At 39.8% G+C, this 19,859-nt stretch overlaps 1 protein-coding gene across 4 annotated transcripts; it reads left to right on the forward strand.

Moving 5' to 3' along the window:
* The first annotated feature begins 5,663 nt into the window (after positions 1-5,663).
* On the forward strand, positions 5,664-19,570 carry NPY5R (neuropeptide Y receptor Y5). Of its 4 annotated transcripts, XM_059923882.1 has the most exons (3): positions 5,664-5,840; positions 18,025-18,617; positions 18,732-19,570. In XM_059923882.1, the coding sequence occupies exons 2-3, from the start codon at positions 18,034-18,036 to the stop codon at positions 19,372-19,374; spliced, it is 1,227 nt and encodes a 408-aa protein (XP_059779865.1). In that variant the 5' UTR covers positions 5,664-5,840; positions 18,025-18,033; the 3' UTR covers positions 19,375-19,570. The 4 variants fall into 4 exon arrangements, with proteins under 4 accessions (XP_059779865.1, XP_059779862.1, XP_059779863.1 ...); XM_059923879.1 differs by having other exon boundaries at positions 18,025-19,569; XM_059923880.1 differs by lacking the exon at positions 5,664-5,840 and adding an exon at positions 6,118-6,154 and having other exon boundaries at positions 18,025-19,569.
* Positions 19,571-19,859: the final 289 nt, after the last annotated feature.

A 19,859-nucleotide genomic window follows, 5' to 3' on the forward strand; every position in this document is an offset into this window, starting at 1 on the left:
TGTAAAGTGTGGACCTCTCCCAGGTTTCCTTGACAAATATGCTTCACAGCTGGTGGACCCAATACAAACCAGTGTCATCATCTCTACACCTCAAGCCGGAACCTGAGGATCATCCCAGTATTTCCCTCTCTCACACCCTCAAATTCAACTGGTCTCAAATTCATTGGGTGTGTTGGGAATCGGTTACACATTCCCACTGATTTCACAGCATAATATCTCTCAAATGTGTTCTTTTATATCCATCAAGCTCTAGCTAATTCTCTACTCAATGGTCTCTCTGCCACCAACTGCTGTCAAGGTCATCCAGTGAAGTCACCGCCCAGCTTAAATCATCTAGTTGCTCTCCAGATCCTTCAAGAAAAGTGTGAACAATGTCCTTGTGAACCAACCTTTTCAGTAGCATCCTCTACCCATTCCCACACAGACTTCAGTCAAACTGAACTACCTGCAGGTCTCTGAATATTACTCTCTATCACCTTCATGTTTCCCCCCACTTCTTACTTGCCCATCCCCTCCATCTGCTGGTTTAACTTTCACCAATTCTTCAAACTTCAGTTCAAGTATCTTCTCAACTACAAAGCCCTCTTTAATGTCTATCTCTCCATCTCCCCAAATCACCCCACAGGCTGAGTTTGTATTTATATTCCTGTTTTTATTCCTACTAGTCTCTGAGTTTATTTCTAACACAGAATTTATCACACTATATTGCAGTCAGTTATGTATTTGCACAGCTACACTGGGATCTCTGGAAGCCAGTGATTATTTTTTTTCACCTCTTAAAGCTTAGAGCCTAGAATAATATCTGGCATATCATAAGATACTGAAAACAGGTTTGTTGAGGGATTGAAGAACAAGAAATAAGATAGGACTATATAAATTATAAACATCACAAATCAAGCCCATTTGTTCATCTCAAACATTAAAAAATATCTTTAGCATTTGTAGCTATGATGGATTATTGTTATTTTTATACATATGCATAACACATGTATATATTTATACATATTACTATTATACTCCTCTTGATTCTTATATTTTGGATTTTCTTATGTGTTGAATTCTGCTTTCCCCATTCAGTGTAAGCTTGAGTAATGGACCTCACTGCCTTTGAAAATGCATGTAATGTCTAGTAGAGAATATGTCTCATATATTTTTCTACCTGCTGAATAACATACTTTTAAAAGCTGAATTACCTATGAGCATAAGAGTAAGAATATGGTAACAGATGCAGTTTTAAAGAGCATATTATTCAACCATATCTGCTTTTGATTCTGAACTTATGCTTTGAACATTTCTCTAAACATCCTTTTTAAAGACTATTAAAAACAAACTGACATACCAAAAATAAATAAACTGTTTCTCTTTCATTTCCACTTAAATATAGCAAAGCTATATTTAGCTTTATAACTAGATTTAATTTTTTAACCTTGAAAAATTAGCTAAGAAATGAACATTTATCTTAAGATGATACTGAGGTGATATTTATCAACAACACTTTTTGTGTGGAGTTTTAACCTACAGAAGGGAAGAATATATGACCTATGTATGAATTTGTATGATAGAATATTGTGTCTCCAAAGGAATCCATGTTCTCTTCCTTTATATATTTTGTAATAAAAATTTTAAATAATGTAATTAGATATAGAATGATTTGCTTTAAGACACCCACAACTTTTAAAAAGAATGAATTAAATATCATTATATAGTTATTACTAGCTGCAGGGAAGAGAATGTACACCAATAATGGGAAACATTATCAACAATATTTCTTTCTTCTTTTTCTTCCTCCTAATATGGAGGGTAAACAAACAATGTTTATCACCATTAAATTTTTCTGAGGATCCAAAAAAGTTATTTTTCTACCCATATATCTGTAATATGTGTTTGTTAATGGCATAAAGTCATAGGTTTTCAGAGCTAGAAGGGGGCTCCAGATCTGCTAGTCAAAATATTTTGTTTTACAGACAAAGAAAGTAAGGACTAAAAAGATCAAGTGCTTTGTCTAAAGCCACACCATTAATTTGGGATAAAACCTGGCTGCAATCCAGGTGTTTTGACAAACTACCATTATACAAATACGTATGTGATATTTGATTATATAACTATATATGTGGGTATCACACATAAGTGTGTATATATTTTTAACATGAAAAAATTACTTTAGAAAAAGAATTGGAATCAGTCACTGCTTTATAGTGAATGCTTTAATCATTAGGGCATCAAAGAGAAAGATAAAGTTTTGCTTAAGTACCACAGTGTTGGTCAGAAGAAGGCAATGAAATGTTTATAGTTCTCCCTTAGCACTTCAAAATTATGATTGAATTCCCTGGAAAAAATGACTCTATGCACGCAAATACTTTAGGTTAACTTATTTTAAAAAAATATCTTCTGTTACTTAAAAAATTGCTTGTATTTCACAATTATAAGTTAGTTCCTTGTTTTAAGTCCTGAATATTGATTATATAACAAATTATTATGATTCCAGAGAAATCAATGCAGCAATGAGCATCATAAAAATATTTGTAACACACAGAGATGGCCCTTTCCATACCTTTTAAGAATTAAAGATTTAAATTTATCATGGTAGAAACAGTGGACAAAGAAATGTTTACTCTTCGTGAGTATAACAAAAATCTTCAGAGGAAAAGAATGCAACAACTAAAATAATATTTTCTTTAGTTTATTCACTCCCACTATAACTAATATTCGAGATCACATATCATTTGAGATTACATCAAAGCACTTTAGTAACTGGCCTCCACAAATGGTAGCTGTTATTAAAATGCAGCAATAACTTTGATAAAAACAACAGACATTCCTCAGAGAAATGTTACCCCAGGCATTGTCTGGAGAGTGTTTTATTATTCAATAATTTGTCTTAGGAGTTACCTAGCAATTTTAAGTTTTACCTTTATAGATATGCTTCCTTCCATAACTGATAAAGAACCACGAGAACTGGAAAATAGCCAGTTTAATTTTGTAACACACATAAAACCCGACTTAATTTCCCAAATGAGCATTTTGCAAATAGTGAGAGGAAAACATACATAACAGCAGAGATGGACATTACTATTTTTGTTCCCGTGGTGGTACTTCCTCTGTTTGAATGTCACTCCATCAAATAGAAATGAAATTATTATGTTCTATAAAGAGTGATGATGAGTCTTGAGTCCCTCCTGGGAAATTTGAAGATAAAAGCACAGTTATCTTTGTATTTTCTTCTTTATGTAGCATATTGTTGGAATTTTTCAACTTGACAATTTTTTCAAAAAAAAAAATCCTAACAATGTGTTCACTCCATGTACAGCAAGCGTGTATTTAAAGAAGAAATTCTGACTCCCCTTTTGAGGCCTGCATGGTTGTGTGCGTGGTGAGAAGAGAAATGGTGGGTTAACCAAAATCTTCACCTCAAAAACATGGCGGCCTTCTATTTTTACTCTAATAATGATAGTTACTTCAAACCTAAATGCATATCATCGAAAGAAAAACCCCAAATCGGTGGAAAAGAAAAAACTACAATTCATCTTGTATTTTTGATATACAAAAGCTTGTAGCATAGCCCAATTGTATTTGTTTTTGGAAGCTAGTGTTAGGGCTCAGGGTGGGCCACCCCAAAATACGCCATGATGGCATATTGGTTACTTCGAATTAAAGTTACTTAAGAAATGACCAGTGCAATAGGGACACTCTGACCCTCCTTTCTGTCTCTCTGAAGGCAGCAAAGAAATCTCCCATGTGAAAGGGGCTGTCCCTGCATCTGGAGGTGGAAGGACACCCTCACTACCAGAGATCCAGAATTTGGCCGAGAAGCCTGTATAAACAAAGCGTGTTACTTCTTTACTTTACTACCCCAAGCGCAAACTCTGTTGAGATTCCTTACTAATTAAGCACCCAAAGCCTAAATTCCCTTGTCCTGTCAATTCCTCACAAATTTATTGTTTCTTTGTCTAAAAACTGTAAAAGCTGCTTGCTTTGGCCACTTCTTAGGTCTCATTTCTATGAGACCTCCCTGCATATGAATTAAAATTTGTTTATTTTTCTCCTGTTAATCTGTCTTGTGTCCATTTTATTATTAGTCCAGTCACAAGAACTCCGGGAGGGGACAGGGGGAAATTTCCCCCTCCCAAACAATAGTCACAATGGGGTTCGTTTGGAAGTTGTTTTAAAGCCAATATGTCCTAGAAGTAGGCGTGTATTGTAACTGTACAGGGTACGGGAGGGTAGAAATTTATGTGGTAGGTGTGGTGCTTTACTGTACAGATACTGGAGTTAAGAAAGTCTAAGAACCAAGCTTTCTTTTCTCCCCAGGCACTGCTTCTTGACACTTCCATCTTTCCTTTCACCCACTGCAGAATCCCATGGGCCTTCTCAGAATGCCTATTGTGCTAAGACAGCAATGAATGAAATAGGAAGTTTATATACTTGGGTATTTAAAGCTCTTGGATGACTCTGGCTGGTACAACAACAATCTATACAGGTTCCCTGAGTATCAAATACTAAAATTCAGCAGAAAAGGGCCGCAGGAATTTTTTCTCTGGCTTCTGGGGTAACAGCTTGCATTTACTGCCCCCAGAAATTAGATTTACAAGTAGTGTCACTCCCAAGGGATACAGTCCTCTGCAGTTTAGAGAAGGCTAGTCCCACACGATTGCACTCCTCACCACACACACCGTGCTGTTACTGTCACATAGCCGTCTTTAGCTTTAAAGTGTACAATAAAACACCCCTTCTCAGTCTCGGCTACAGTCAAAGACATATGGACCTCTCCCTGTTACACAAACTTGGGTTCACTTGCCCGCGGGCAGTAAAGCCAATCGACTGACACTGGGTTGTGGTGGAGGAAAGTGCAGCGTTTACTGCAGGCGCCAAGCAAGGGCAACAGGCAGCTCACGCTCAGAAGACCCCAACTCCCCGATGGCTTTCGGGGAAGGGGTTTTAAGGGCTGTGTGAGGGAGGGGGCGGCAGGGTGTGTGATCCGCTCATGCACAGTTCTCGGATTGGTTGACATCAAGGTGAAGTTTCAAGCATCATCAACCTTCTGGTTTCAACCGGTCTAGAGTCTAAGGGCTTGTGCTCAGCAGTTTTCATCTGGGGATCTGCTTCCTGTAAAAACAACTGAGGAATGTGTGCGGGGCCTTTATCTGTATCTTTCAGGAAACTGGGAGTTCGGTGATTTTGCTGTGGCTGGTTTATGGTCTGAATTGCCACCAGTTTCTCCACCCAACAGCTATTCTTTGTTTCTGCATGTTCACGTTCCCAATCATTAACTCTGGAGCAGCCTTTAGAGATTCAAGGGAGGCTCCAGAGACTAAAGCCTTTTACTTCAAACGACAGGGACCCAGGGGCTTGTGCACGTTTTCATCCCAATCTCTCTTGCCTCTTCTTTTTTCTCTCTCCCTCCCTGTCTCACGCGCGCGCGCACACACACACACACACACACAGAGAGAGAGAGAGAGAGAGAGAGAGAGAGAGAGAGAGAGAGAAAAGCATTAAGCACCTGACAACTAATAACTAAAAATAAGGCAAACCTGCGCGATACAGGTTTGGACGCCCTGGGGATGGAAATCACGTTGAGCAGAAAAGGAGGACAAGTTCTCTTTGCCTGGGACTTTTTAGCCTATGACAACTCTTTTCATCCCAGCCCTCTTCAGCTGCCACGCGCAGGCTGGGAAGCGTGGGCTGGCTCCAGCCTCCCGGGCCCCGCGCCCACGCCTGGTCCCCGCGGCGCCCGCCGGAACCGCGTGCCTACTGCGCCCGAGCGCCTCCGCCACCCCGCGTCCCCGCGTCCCCGCAGGTCGGGCCGACCCCCGCCCAGACGCCTCCCCGCCGCCCTCCGGAAGGTGCGAGAAAGACCAGCGCGCTGCTTTGGTTTGGTTTTTATTATTATTTTTCGAACAAAGAGAAAACCTGGGCCTTGCGGCGTTCCCCGGGCGCCCACGCCGGCCGCGGACCCCGACTTCCCTGCGCGGCCTCGGCGGGCCCGGCCCGGGAGACGGGGTGCCGCGGGCTGCCGCCTCTCCCCGGCCCACGCGGAGGTAGGGGGCGCCCTGGGCGGGCTCGGGGAGCAGTCGTGTGCCCGGGCGCCCCCTGCCCCCGTCGCCGCCGCCGCCGGGCGCAGGAGCGGCCGCGATCCCGGGAGCCGGGGCGCCCCGAGGTACGGGAAGGGCCGGGGCTGGAAGCGGGGGGTCCGGGCGACTTCGGGGCGCGGAGGGAGAGCGGAGGGACCCGGCGGGGCTCCCGTGCGGCGCAGGAGCCCCCCGGGTGGGCGCGCGGAGCTGAGCCGGAGGAGCGTGTCGGGGGTCCCGCCGGAGCCGGGGCGGGGAGGACGCAGCCTCCGGGGAGGGCGAGCCCGCGGCGGCCCGGCGGCGTCCGGGGCTGGGGTCCCGGGGCGTCGAGCACCTGCCCCGCCGCCCGCGGATGCCCGGGACCCCGAGGCGGCGCGCCCCGGTCTGCGCTCCGGGGACACATCCCTGCGCCTCGACTTCCGACCCCGGGGATTCATCCCCGAGCTTGCGGACCTTTCGGTTACCCTTTAAAGGGCCCGAACCACCGCGTTGGATCGAAGCCCAGAGACTTTCTGAGAGACCGTGGAAATTGCCTAAGGCGCTCTCAGCGGAATTTGCAGCCCGAATGAAATTTTAAATTTCAGGTTTCTCAAGGGAAGAGAAACTCTACTGTTAGACATGGGAAGAGAGGGTGGCTGCGCCTGCGTGTTTATCAGCTGAGCGGAGCAGTATTTCTTTCCGATTCAAATTTGGCCAGATTCTGGCTTTAAAAATAAATCGTGGGAATATTTTAGAACGTGGAATCTCGCCATTGTTCCAGGATCACAGCAAAGTAGGCAATAGTTGGTATGTTTTCATTGCTGGAAGGAAAAAAAATTACATGGATTTTATTCTTTTGTGTGATTGGCATCTTTTTTGAGATGAAAGATGTGCATTTACATAAGGCAGGTAAAGATCCTAACAAAGGGACCTTACTTAAATGTGCACGCTCAGTCCTTCATCGTCCTGAGTTCCTGCAGTTCTTTTTTAAGAACTATCTATTCAACATACTTAAAGTCTATTCACGAGATTTCATTTCTCTTGGTGTCACATATAGATCAATTTTTATAAACAATTACAATATAACAAAATTACAATGTCTTTATAAGACATTGCTTTTTTAAAAACAGTCACCACAGTTTAACCAGGAAATTTTTTTTTTGTCACTTCTACTCTGAGGATTAAAGCTTGGTGTTTCAGCCTAGGAATTCTGAGGGTAGAGGGGTTAAAACTAGATATAAAAGAGAAAAACAAAATCTCGTAATTAGGCACCACAAAGGTTTCACACAGTCAATATCAGATTTCTTCTAAAATAATATTTCATTTTAAAAACATTCTCTATTTCATAATTTCTCTAGTGATCTGAGATGAAGTTCACATTTAACATTATTTTTTATTATGTATAAAATATTTATGTTGCATAAAATTGTACAACGTTCATTATGACACTTGTTGAAAAACAGATCATTATTAAAGAGATTTACATTTCCATTATAGGCTTCCTTATTGTACTTTTCAGGAAAAAAGGACGTCAAGGGCTAAGTTGAAGGAAAGAAATCCTGTGTGCTTTTTTTCCCTTTCCTTAAACTTCTGTTGTCATTTCAGCAATCTTCACAGCATTTCTACCATCTCAAGATGGATCTTCTTGAGAAGATTCCATCTCAAGAAACCACTTTCTAAGTTCATCCATAAGAAGCAACTCCTCACCCGTTAAAGTTTTATCATGAAATTATAGCAATTCAGTCACATCTTCAGGCTCCATGTCTAATTCTAGTTCTCTTGCTGTTTCCACCACATCTGCAGTTCCTTCCTTCACTGAAGTCTTGACCCCTCATAGTCATCCATGACGGTTGAAATCAACTTCTTCCAAACCCGTGGTCATGTTGATATGTTGACCTGTTCTCATGAATCACAAATATTCTTAATGGCATCTAGAATGGTGAATCCTTTCCAGAAGTTTTTCAATTGACTTTGCCCAAATCCATCAGAGGAATCACTGTCTATGGCAGCTCAAGCCTTACAAAAATGTGTTTCTTAAATAATAAGACTTGAAAGTCGAAATTACTCCTTGATCTGTGGGCTGCAGAATGGATGTCGTGTCAGCGGGCAAGAAAACAACATCAATCTCTTACATCTTCGTCAGAGCTCTTGGTTGACCAGGTGCATTGTCAATGAGCAGTACTATTTTGAAAGGAATCCTTTCTTCTAAGCAGTAGGTCTCAACAGTGGGCTTAAAATATTCAGTAAACCCTATTGTCAACAGATGTGCTGTTATCCAGGCTTTGTTGTTCTGTATATAGAGCACAGGTAGAGTAGATTGATCCTAATTCTTCAAGGCCCTAGGATTTTCAGAATAGTAAATGAGCTTTGGCTCAACGTAAAGTCACTGGCTGCATTAGCCCCTAACAAGAGGGTCAGCCTGTCATCTGAAGCTTTGAAGCCAGGTATCAACTTCTCCTCTCTAGCTATGAAAGTCCTAGATGGCATCTTCCAATATAAGACTGTTTACTCTACATTGAAAATCTGTTCTTTCGTGTATCCACCTTCAGAAGTACCTTAGCTAGAGCTTCTGAGTAACTTAATGTAGCTTGTATATCAGCACTTGCTGCTTCACCTTGCACTTTTCTGTTATGGAAACGGCTTCTTTCCTTAAATCTCATGAACCTCTGCTGGCTTCAGACTTTTCTTCCAGCGTCCTCACCTCTCTCAGCCTTCACAGAATTGAAGAGAGTTAGGGTCTGGCTCTGGATGAGGCTTTGGCTTAAGGGAATGTTGTCACTGGTTTGATCTTTTATCCAGACCACTAAAACTTCCTCTGTATCAGCAATAAGGCTGTTTCTCTTTCTTATCACTCATGTATTAACTGGAGTAGCACTTTTAATTTCCTTCAAGAACTGTTCCTTTGCATTCACAACTTGGCTAACAGTTTGGTGCAAGAGGCTTACCTTTTAGCCTATCTCGCTTCTGACGTGCCTTGCTTACTGAGCTTAATCGTTTCTAGCTTTTGATTTAAAGTGAGAGACGTGAAACTCTTCCTTTTCATTTGAACACTTAGAGGCCATTGTAGGATTAACAACTGGCCAGATTGCAATACTGTTGTGTCTCAGGGAACAGGGAGGCCCAAAGAGAGGGAGAGAGATGGGGGCGTGGCCAGTCAGTGGAGCAGTCAGAACACGCACAACGTTTACGGGTTAAGTTGTCATCTTACACGGGGAAGTTTGTGGTGCCCCAAACTACTACAATAGTACATCAGAGATCACTGATCACGTATCAACATAACAAATAAAATAATAATGACAAATTTGAAATATCGAGAGAATTACTGAAGTGTGACACAGAGACACGAAGTGAGCAAAGGCTGTTGGAAAAATGGTGCTGATAGACTTGCTCTACACAGGATTGCCCTAAACCTTCAACTGGTAAAAAACACAATAAGTGAAACAAAGTGAAGAACTATAAAATGAGGCCTGCTTGTAATTTAAAATTGTAAAGTGGTAAATCATCACAATTGTTTATGTAGGTACTCTTCATTTCATTTTGGGACCATCTGAAACCTTGTCTACTTTCAATGGTTCTCATATATGTATATATGTACAGACATACACACACACACACACACACATACACACACACACACATATATATATATACGTATATACACATATGGTTATACTTTACCCTGAATTTGCCCATATTCCCAGGATGATTCATTTCCGTTATTTTAAAGCTGGAAAAATTAAACTACTTTTCTAAAATTATTAAGTAACAGATACTTACTTAGCATCCACTATGTGCAACATACTCTATTAAGCATCATTAAAATTATGAACGTAATTAAAACATTTTTCCTTCTCTCCATTAGAGTCTAGCAGAGAGAACTGACCATGCATTGGAGGCACTCTGAGTTTTAGATCCAAAACCACATTCTTTCTATTACCACCAGTTGTGCTGCATAGCCTCTTAGGATTGTTCCCAAAAAGTGAGTCCAGAGAAGAATAACTAAGCTATATATATATACACAAGGATCGTGGTAAGAAGCAGCTTGTACAGATTATGGGTGTAAATAGGATTCTGAACAAGCGAGGTGGTGCCAGGGTGTCATCATATCTCAGGAAATGAGACGAGAAAGCCAGTCTGGGCTTTGATTAGGGGCTCACTGAGCTGTCCAGGGGAGTGGCAGGAAGGCCATTGACTGATGGCCTTATGATGAGTGGGATGAATCAGTAACCTTGGTGAGTCACTTTGGTACCAGTTATCTTTTTTAATTTGAGGCAACATCAGTGTAAATTGTCGGTTAGAGCCTAAGAATAAATGAATAAGATCCTGAGCTTTTGAATTCATTTATCTTTAAAGGGATGTATTGATAATTAGCTTTCAGAAATTCAATCAACATAAAATCGGTTATAGAAGTTGTGAAAACCTTAAACTTTTAAATTTTCTTATAGCACAGAAATGCTTATATCATCCTATTTGAAAATTGCTATATATAAACTTAAAGTTATTTATGATGAATGTGTATACACAGTAAGATTTTCTACTTGGAAATTTATTGGACCAGGACCTGTAATTCCCTTATAAATTGAAGATAATAAGGTTTACTATTAATTTAAATATATATGTATTTTTATAGTTTTAAGTATAATTACCCAACTATAGATCTAGAAACAGGTTGATAAACATACACTGATATGTAGTGAAAATGCCTTTTTAAGCTATATATATATATCAGGATCTCTATAACAAGGTATACTCATCAGAATTAACAAACTGTTGCTGTCCTGAGTATGCTGTAGGATATTCTTGTTTAAAAAAAATGGAAGTGCTTGCTTTTTTAAAGGGGAGAAAGCATTCCTTTTGCCTCTTCTTGACATATTATAGGCAGTTGTGTACTTCATCAGGCAATACTGCCAAATCTCTAATATGTAACAGTAAATAAGTAACATCAGCAGAGTCAAGAGGATGGACCAGGAAGATGCAGAGGTCACGTCTGCACACAACTAGGGCACCTACCAGGCCCTGCTGGGGGACCACGGACACCTAAAGGGATGGGAGGAACCCCCGAGCGACTGGGTAGGATGAGGTGGGGAGGGAGGGGGAGGAGAACTTGAGGCAGGATGGGACCGGCATCCTTGAGGGGCAGCTGGGGGAGGGGAGGGGGTCCCACGCCCAGAGGGGGAACGGGGGAGACCCTCGGGAGGGCAGAAGATCAGAAGGGCATGCGGCCAGCGTTCCCCCTGCCCACTTGGGCCCCAGGGAGCCTGCTGAGGTCCCGAGCCTGATCTGCCCAACCAGGCCCCCTCCAGCCGCGTGGGTCCTGTGGGAGTGGGAGGGAGGGGGGAGGAAAAGTAAAGGCCGGATGGACAGGAATGGTGCCCCTGAGGGGCGGCTGGGGGAGGGACGGGGTTCCCACGACCGGAAGGGCCCACCCACAGTTAGGGGATGAACAGGGATGGGGGAGACCCTTGGAAGAGCGGAGGAACAGAAGGGAGTGCGGTGAATGCTTCCCCTGCCCACCTGGGCCCCAGAAAGCTTGCTGAGGTCCTGGGACTAAACCTCTGCCCTCGGAGGCTCCCTCCCACCACGCTGAGCCTAAGCCCCGCTCACACCCACACCCAGGGCCTTACCTTGGAACTCCGAGCCGGGGCGAACTCCAAGGCACACCTTTCCCAGCAGCGCAGGTCCTGAGCCTGGGCCCTGACCCCCACCCTAAACCCCGCCCCTGGCTAAGCTCCTTCCCAAACCTAAGCCCCACCCCCTACAGCCCAAGCTTTTTCTGGTCTTTTTTTTTTTTTTTTTATGTTGTGGTTCTGTTTTACCTTGTTGTTAATTCGTTTATATTTTTATTTTTTCTGATAAGTTTTTTATTTTTCTAATTTTATTTTGCTCTTTATAATTTGTTATTGTTCTGCTCCTTTCGGTTCCTTTGGGGTTTCACCCACCTTTTTTTTTTTTCTGTTGTGGTTCTGTTTTACCTTGATGTAGTTGTTTCACTTATATTTTTATTTTTCCTAATATATTTTTTATTTTTCTAATTTTATTTTATTTTTTATTCCTTGTTATTGTACTGCTTCTTTTTTTTTTTTTTCCTTTTCTTTTGCTGTGCTGCACGGCTTGTGGTAGCTTGGTTCTCAGGCCGAGGATCGGGTCTGAATTCCTCTCGTGGGAACACTGAGTCCAAACTGCTGGACTAACAGAGAACCTCAGATCCCAGGGAATATTAATCAGACTGAGGTCTCCCAGCAGTCCTCATATCGGCACCAACCCGGCTCTGCCCAACTGCCTGCAAATTCTAGTGCTGCATGCTTCAGGCCAAACAACCAGTAAGACAGGTATACAGCCCTACCTATCAAAAAAAAAATGAAACGACTAAAAAATATGTTACAAACAAAGGAGCAAGGTAAAAAGCTACAAGAAAAAATAAATGAGGAGGAAATAGGCAACCTACCTGAAAAAGAATTAAGAGTAATGATAGTAAAAATGATACAAAATCTTGGAAATAGAATGGAGGCACGCATTGAGAAAATACAAGAAATGTTTAACAAGGACCTAGAAGAACTAAAGAACAAACAAACAGTGATGAACAACACAATAACTGAAATGAAAAATACACTAGAAGGAATCAATAGTAGAATAACTGAGGGAGAAGAGCGAATAAGTGAGCTGGAAGGTAGGATGGTGGAAATAACTGCCAAGGAGCAGAATAAAGAAAAAATAATGGAAAGAATTGAAGACAATCTCAGAGACCTCTGGGACAACATTAAATGCAACAACATTCAAATTATAAGGGTCCCAGAAGAAGAAGAGAAAGAGAAAGCGTCTGAGAAAATATTTGAAGAGATTATAGTCGAAACTTCCCTAACATGGGAAAGGAAATCTCCACCCAAGTCCAGGAAGTGCAGAGAGTGCCATACAGGATAAACCCTAGAAGAAACACACCAAGACACATATTAATCAAACTAACAAATATTAAAGTCAAAGAAAATATATAAAAAGCAGCAAAGGAAAAGCAACAAATAACATACGAGGGAATCCCCATAAGGTTATCAGCTGATTTTTCAGCAAAAACTCTTCAGGCCAGAAGGAGTGGCAGGATATATTTAAAGTGATGAAAGGGAAAAATCTACAACCAAGATTACTCTACCAGCTTGCATCTCATTCATATTTGATGGAGAAATCAAAAGCTTTACAGACAAGCAAAAGCTAAGAGAATTCAGCACCACCAAACCAGCTTTATAACAAATGCTAAGGGAATTTCACTAGGTGGGAAACACAAGAGAAGAAAAAGACCCACAAAAACAAACACAAATCTATTAAGAAAATGGTAATAAGAACATGCATATCAATAATCATCTTCAATATAGAACGTTTAATGCTCCAACCAAAAGACATACACTGGCTGAAAGGATACAAAAACAAGACCCATATATATGCTGTCTACAAGAGACCCACTTTAGACCTAGGGACACATACAGACTGAAAGTGAGGGGATGGAAAAAGATATTCCATGCAAATGGAAATCAAAAGAAAGCTGGAGTAGCTATACTCATATCAGATAAAATAGACTTTAAGATAAAGACTGTTACAAGAGATAAGGAAAAACCCAAAATTAGTAGAAGGAAAGAAATCATAAAGATCAGAGCAGAAATAAATGAAATAGAAATGAAGAAACAATAGCAAAGATCAATAAAACTAAAAGTTGGTTCTTCGAGAAGATAACCATAATTGATAAACTTTTAGCCAGACTCATCAAGAAAAAAAAGGGAGAGGAGTCAGGTCAATAAAATTAGAAATGAAAAAAGAGAAATTACAACTGACACCACAGAAATACAAAGGGTCATAAGAGCTACTACAAGCAACTATATGCCAATAAAATGGACAGTCTGGAAGAAATGGACAAATTCTTGGAAAGGTACAACTTTCCAAGACTGAACCAGGAAGAATTAGAAAATACAAACAGACTGATCACAAGTAATGAAAATGAAACGGTAACTAAAAATCAACAAACAGAAGTCCAGGACCAGATGGCTTCACAGGCAAATTCTTTCAAACATTTAAAGAAGAGATAACACCTAACCTTCTCAAACTCTTCCAAAAAATTGCAGAGGGAGGAACACTCTCAATCTCGTTCTATGAGGCCACCATCACGCTGATACCAAAACCAGACAAAGATATCACAAAAAAAGAAAATTACAGGCCAATATCACTAATGAACATAGACGCAAACTTCCTCAACAAGATACTAGCAAACAGAATCCAACACCAAATTAAAAGGATCATACACCATGATCAAGTGGAATTTATCCCAGGGATGCAAGGATTCTTCAATATATGCAAATCAATAAATGTGATACACCATATAAACAAAGAATAAAAACCATATGATCATCTCAATGGATGCAGAAAAAGCTTTTGACAAAATTCAACAAACATTTATGATAAAAACTCTCCAGAAAGTGGGCAGAGAGGGAATCTACCTCAACATAATAAAAGCCATAAATGACAAACCCTCAACAAACATCATTCTCAATGATGAAGAACTGAAAGTATTTCCTCTAAGATCAGGAACAAGTCAAGGATGTCCATTCTTGCCACTATTATTCAACATACTTTTGGAAGTCTTAGCCACAGCAATCAGAGAAGAAAAAGAAATAAAAGGAATACAAATTGGAAAAGAAGAAGTAAAACTGTCACTATTTGCCAATGACATGATACTATACATAGAAGATCCTAAAGATGTCACCAGAAAACTACTAGAACTAATCAATGAATTTGGTAAGGTTGCAGGATACAAAATTAATGCACAGAAATCTCTTGCATTCCTATACACTAACAGTGAAAGATCAAAAAGAGAAATTAAGGAAACACTCCCATTTACCACTGCAGCAAAAAGAATAAAATACCTGGGAATAAACCTACTTAAGGAAGCAAAAGACCTGTACTCAGAAAACTATAAAACACTGATGACACAAATCAAAGATGACACAAACAGATGGAGATATATACCATGCTCCTGGATTGGGAGAATCAATATTGTGAAAACGACTATACTACCCAAAGCAATCTACAGGTTCAGTGCAATCCCTATCAAATTACCAGTGGCATTTTTTACAGAATTAGAACAAAATATTTTACAATCTGTATGGAAACACAAAAGACCCCGAATAGGCAAAACAGTGTTAAGAAAGAAAAACGGAGCTGGAGGATTCAGGCTCCCTGACTTCAGACTATACTACAAAGCTACAGTAATCAAGACAGTATGGTACTGGCACAAAAACAGAAATATAGATCAATGGTACAGGATAGAAAGCCCATAGATAAACCCACACACCTATGGTCACCTAATCTATGACAAAGAAGGCAAGAATATACAATGGAGAAAAGACAGCCTCTTCAATAAATGGTGCTGGGAAAACTGGACAGCTACATGTAAAAGAATGAAATTAGAGCACTACCTAACACCATACACAAAAATAAGCTCAAAATGGATTAAAGACTTAAGTGTAAAACTGGACACTATAAATCTCTTAGAGGAAAACATAGGAAAAACACTCTTTGACATAAACCACAGCAAGATCTTTTATGACCCACCTCCTAGAGTAATGAAAATAAAAACAAAAATAAGCAAATGGGACCTAATTAAACTTAAAAACTTTTACACAGCAAAGGAAACCATAAACAAGATGAAAAGACAGCCCACAGAATGGGGGAAAATATTTGCAAATGAAACAATGGACAAAGGATGAATCTCCAAAATATACAAACAGCTCATGCAGCTCAATATCAAAAAAACAAACAACACAATCAAAAAATGGGCAGAAGACCTAAATAGACATTTCACCAAAGAAGACATATAGATGGCCAAGAGGCACATGAAAAGATATTCAGCATCACTAATTATTAGAGAAATGCAAATCAAAACTACAATGAGGTATGATCTCACACTGGTTAGAATGGCCATCATCAAAAAATCTACAAAGGGTGGAGTGGGTGTGGAGAAAAGGGAACCCTCTTGCACTGTTGGTGGGAATGTAAATTGATACAGCCACTGTAGAGAACAGTATGGAGGTTCCTTAAAATATTAAAAATAGAAATACCATATGACCCAGCAATACCACTACTGGGCATTTACCGTGAGAAAAACCATAATTCAAAAAGACACATGTACCCCAATGTTCATTGCAGCACTATTTACAATAGCCAGGACATGGAAACAACCTAAGGGTCCATGAGTGGCTAAAGAAGATGTGGTACATATATACAATAGACTATTACTCAGCCATAAAAATAAATGAAATTGGGTCATTTGTAGAGATGTGGATGGATCTAGTATCTGTCATACAGAGTGAAGTAAGTCAGAAAAAGAAAAACAAATATTGTGTATTAACGCATATATGTGGAATGCTGAAAAATAGTACAGATGAACCTATTTGCAGGGCAGGAATCAAAACACAGAGGTAGAGAACAGACATGTGGACACAGAAGGGGAAGGGGAGGGTGGGATGAATTGGGAGATTAAGTTTGACATAAATACACTTCCATGTGTAAACTAGATAGCTAGTGGGAACCTGCTGTATAGCACAGGGAGCTCAGCTTGGTGCTCTGTGATGACCTAGATGGGTGGGATGGGGGGGGTGGGAGGGAGATCCAAGAGGGAGGGGGGATATATGTATACATATAGCTGATTCACTTCACTGTACAGCAGAAACTAACACAACATTGTAAAGCAATTATACTCCAATTTAAAAAAAAGTAAAATTAATATCATTGTGGTATTAATATTACATTATTAATTTCCTTGAGGTGAAAAAACTTATTATGGGATGTTATATTAGTATCACTTCTACATTTAACTTTATGCCATGTTATCTTCCTTAAAAAATGTGAATTTACTTAATCTTTTTAATGCTGAAATCTACTTTCAATTTTTAAATTAAAAAATAAACAGGTAAATTTTGTTTTTAAAAACACCAGCAGCCAGCTGGTTAATGGCTTAATTCATAATAATCTGCACCTCTCAGAGGACTGAGAACTGATCATGAAATGATTTTGCCATCCAGAATTGTGTTCACATAGTCAACAATACCATGTGATAAACATTTATTGAGTGCCTACTCTATACATGTAGGTCATGGAATAGTGTTTCTACACTTGAGAAGCTCAAATCTGAAGATAATATGAACTGGATATATTTAGGATATTAGCTTTTTGTTTGAATTTCTCATTTCCCCATAAATATTTATTTTTGTTTGAATTTTTCATTTTCCCACATACATTTATTTAACACTTTCCATGGTGAAGTTACTGTGCCATGTTTTATGGTAGACACCACGGTGAGTAAAACACAGTTTCACTTTTCCATTGCTTATATATAAATAAGGTATACTGGTTTTTATTATAATTACAGTGCAAAGCAAATTGTGTCATGTAGCGTCAGAGAGCTATAAACAGAAATACATGGGGTTCCGAAAGGAGATCACATCCAGTTGAACAGATAAAGGAACACTTTAGAGCAGATGACTTTTAAGTTTGACCTTGACTGATGTAGGAGAAGAAGGAATGTTTAAGGTAAGATTATATGACTACAACATGTATCAGGTACCTTGACTGGAGAACAATATTAATTAGCTATTATAATCTTGAAGTTCTTATCCACATTTGTCTTTTCTGTCCCTTACATTATTTATACATAAATTTTTTTAAAAAGTTCTGCTATTTTAACACGAGTCAACACACCATAGAAGTGATGATAGATTTAAACTTACTGTAATTGTTATTGGTTCACATTTGCACTGTACTTGTTGCCAGTTAAAGACTTCCCTAAACTTTTTAGTAAATGAATAAGGGACCAAAATGTAAATGGTACATTTAGTAAATGGTAATGGGACCAAATGGTAAAATGTTTCCTTCTCAATGGATTAATTTATAGTAGTGATGGAATTTTTTTTCAAGTTGCCAACTGATGTCTTTTCATTCCAAGCAGGAGAATAATATGGATTCAGAGCTCAAGGATTATTATAACAAGACACTCGCTGCAGAGAACAATACTGCTGCCACTCGGAATTCTGATTTCCCAGTCTGGGATGACTATAAAAGCAGTGTCGATGACTTGCAGTATTTTCTGATTGGACTCTATACATTTGTAAGTCTTCTTGGTTTTATGGGGAATCTACTTATTTTAATGGCTCTCATGAGGAAGCGAAATCAGAAGACAACGGTCAACTTCCTCATTGGGAATCTGGCCTTCTCCGATATCTTGGTTGTGCTGTTTTGCTCACCTTTCACACTGACCTCTGTCTTGCTGGATCAGTGGAAGTTTGGCAGAGTCATGTGTCACATTATGCCTTTCCTTCAATGTGTGACAGTTCTAGTTTCCACTTTAATTTTAATATCAATCGCCATCGTCAGGTATCATATGATAAAACATCCTGTGTCTAATCATTTAACAGCAAACCATGGCTATTTCCTGATCGCCACTGTCTGGACACTAGGCTTTGCAATGTGTTCTCCCCTCCCAGTGTTTCACAGCCTTGTGGAACTTCAGGAGACGTTTGGTTCAGCGTTGCTCAGCAGCAGGTATTTATGTGTCGAGTCATGGCCATCCGATGCATACCGAATTGCTTTCACTATCTCTTTATTGCTCGTTCAGTATATTCTGCCCTTAGTTTGTCTAACTGTAAGTCATACCAGTGTCTGCAGGAGCATAAGCTGTGGATTGTCCAACCAAGAAAACCAACTAGAAGAAAATGAGATGATCAACTTAACTCTCCATCCTTCCAAAAAGAGTGGGCCTCAGGTGAGGATCTCCAGCAGCCGGAAATGGAGCTATTCATTCATCAGAAAGCACAGAAGGAGGTACAGCAAGAAGACGGCATGCGTGCTGCCTGCACCAGTGAGACCTCCTCCAGAGAACCGCTCAAGAAGGCTTCCAGAACACTTGGGCTCTGGGAAAAGTCAGCCCCCTTCATCCCGTAAGTTTATACCAGGGGTCCCCACTTGCTTTGAGGTGAAACCGGAAGAAAACTCAGATGTTCATGAGATGAGAGTAAACTGTTCTATCATGAGATTAAAAAAAAGATCTCGAAGTGTGTTCTACAGACTGACCATCCTGATACTCGTGTTTGCAGTTAGCTGGATGCCTCTGCACCTTTTCCACGTGGTGACCGACTTTAACGACAGCCTGATTTCAAACAGGCACTTCAAGTTGGTGTATTGCATCTGTCACTTGCTAGGCATGACGTCCTGTTGTCTTAATCCAATCCTTTATGGATTTCTTAATAATGGGATCAAAGCCGACTTAAGGTCCCTTATACGCTGTCTTCATATGTCATAATTCTCAGTGTTTCCCAAGGAAAGTACAAGTGTGGGAATCATCTAAAATATATTCACAGTAACTATGTATGTATAATCAACGAATTTTGTTAACTTACAGAATTTAATTTATGTGTAAGAGCTCTGGATTTGGATATCAGTTCCTAATATATGGAAGATAATTTTAACATGTTATAATACGATAAATTCATTTAGTTGTATAAAGTCATTGTCAATCCAATCTGTAATTTCATTTTAAAGAGTAGTTATATTACCTTCCATTTCAGCTTGTCTTGTAAACCAATGAATTGTAAGTTCTTGTTTAAAATAAAAGTTATATTTAACCATTTCAGTATTTTTTGTTCAAAATTATAAGCAAAAATATTTCTACTAAGACATTTAATTTCAGGTATGAGGAACATCTAATAATCTTCATTTTTACTTCACAGATTTCTTAATAGTTAGTTTCTGACAATACAGAAAACTTTAATATGACCAGCAAACCAC

This window comes from Balaenoptera ricei, chromosome 5, assembly GCF_028023285.1.
Source record: "Balaenoptera ricei isolate mBalRic1 chromosome 5, mBalRic1.hap2, whole genome shotgun sequence".
Taxonomy (NCBI): domain Eukaryota; kingdom Metazoa; phylum Chordata; class Mammalia; order Artiodactyla; family Balaenopteridae; genus Balaenoptera; species Balaenoptera ricei.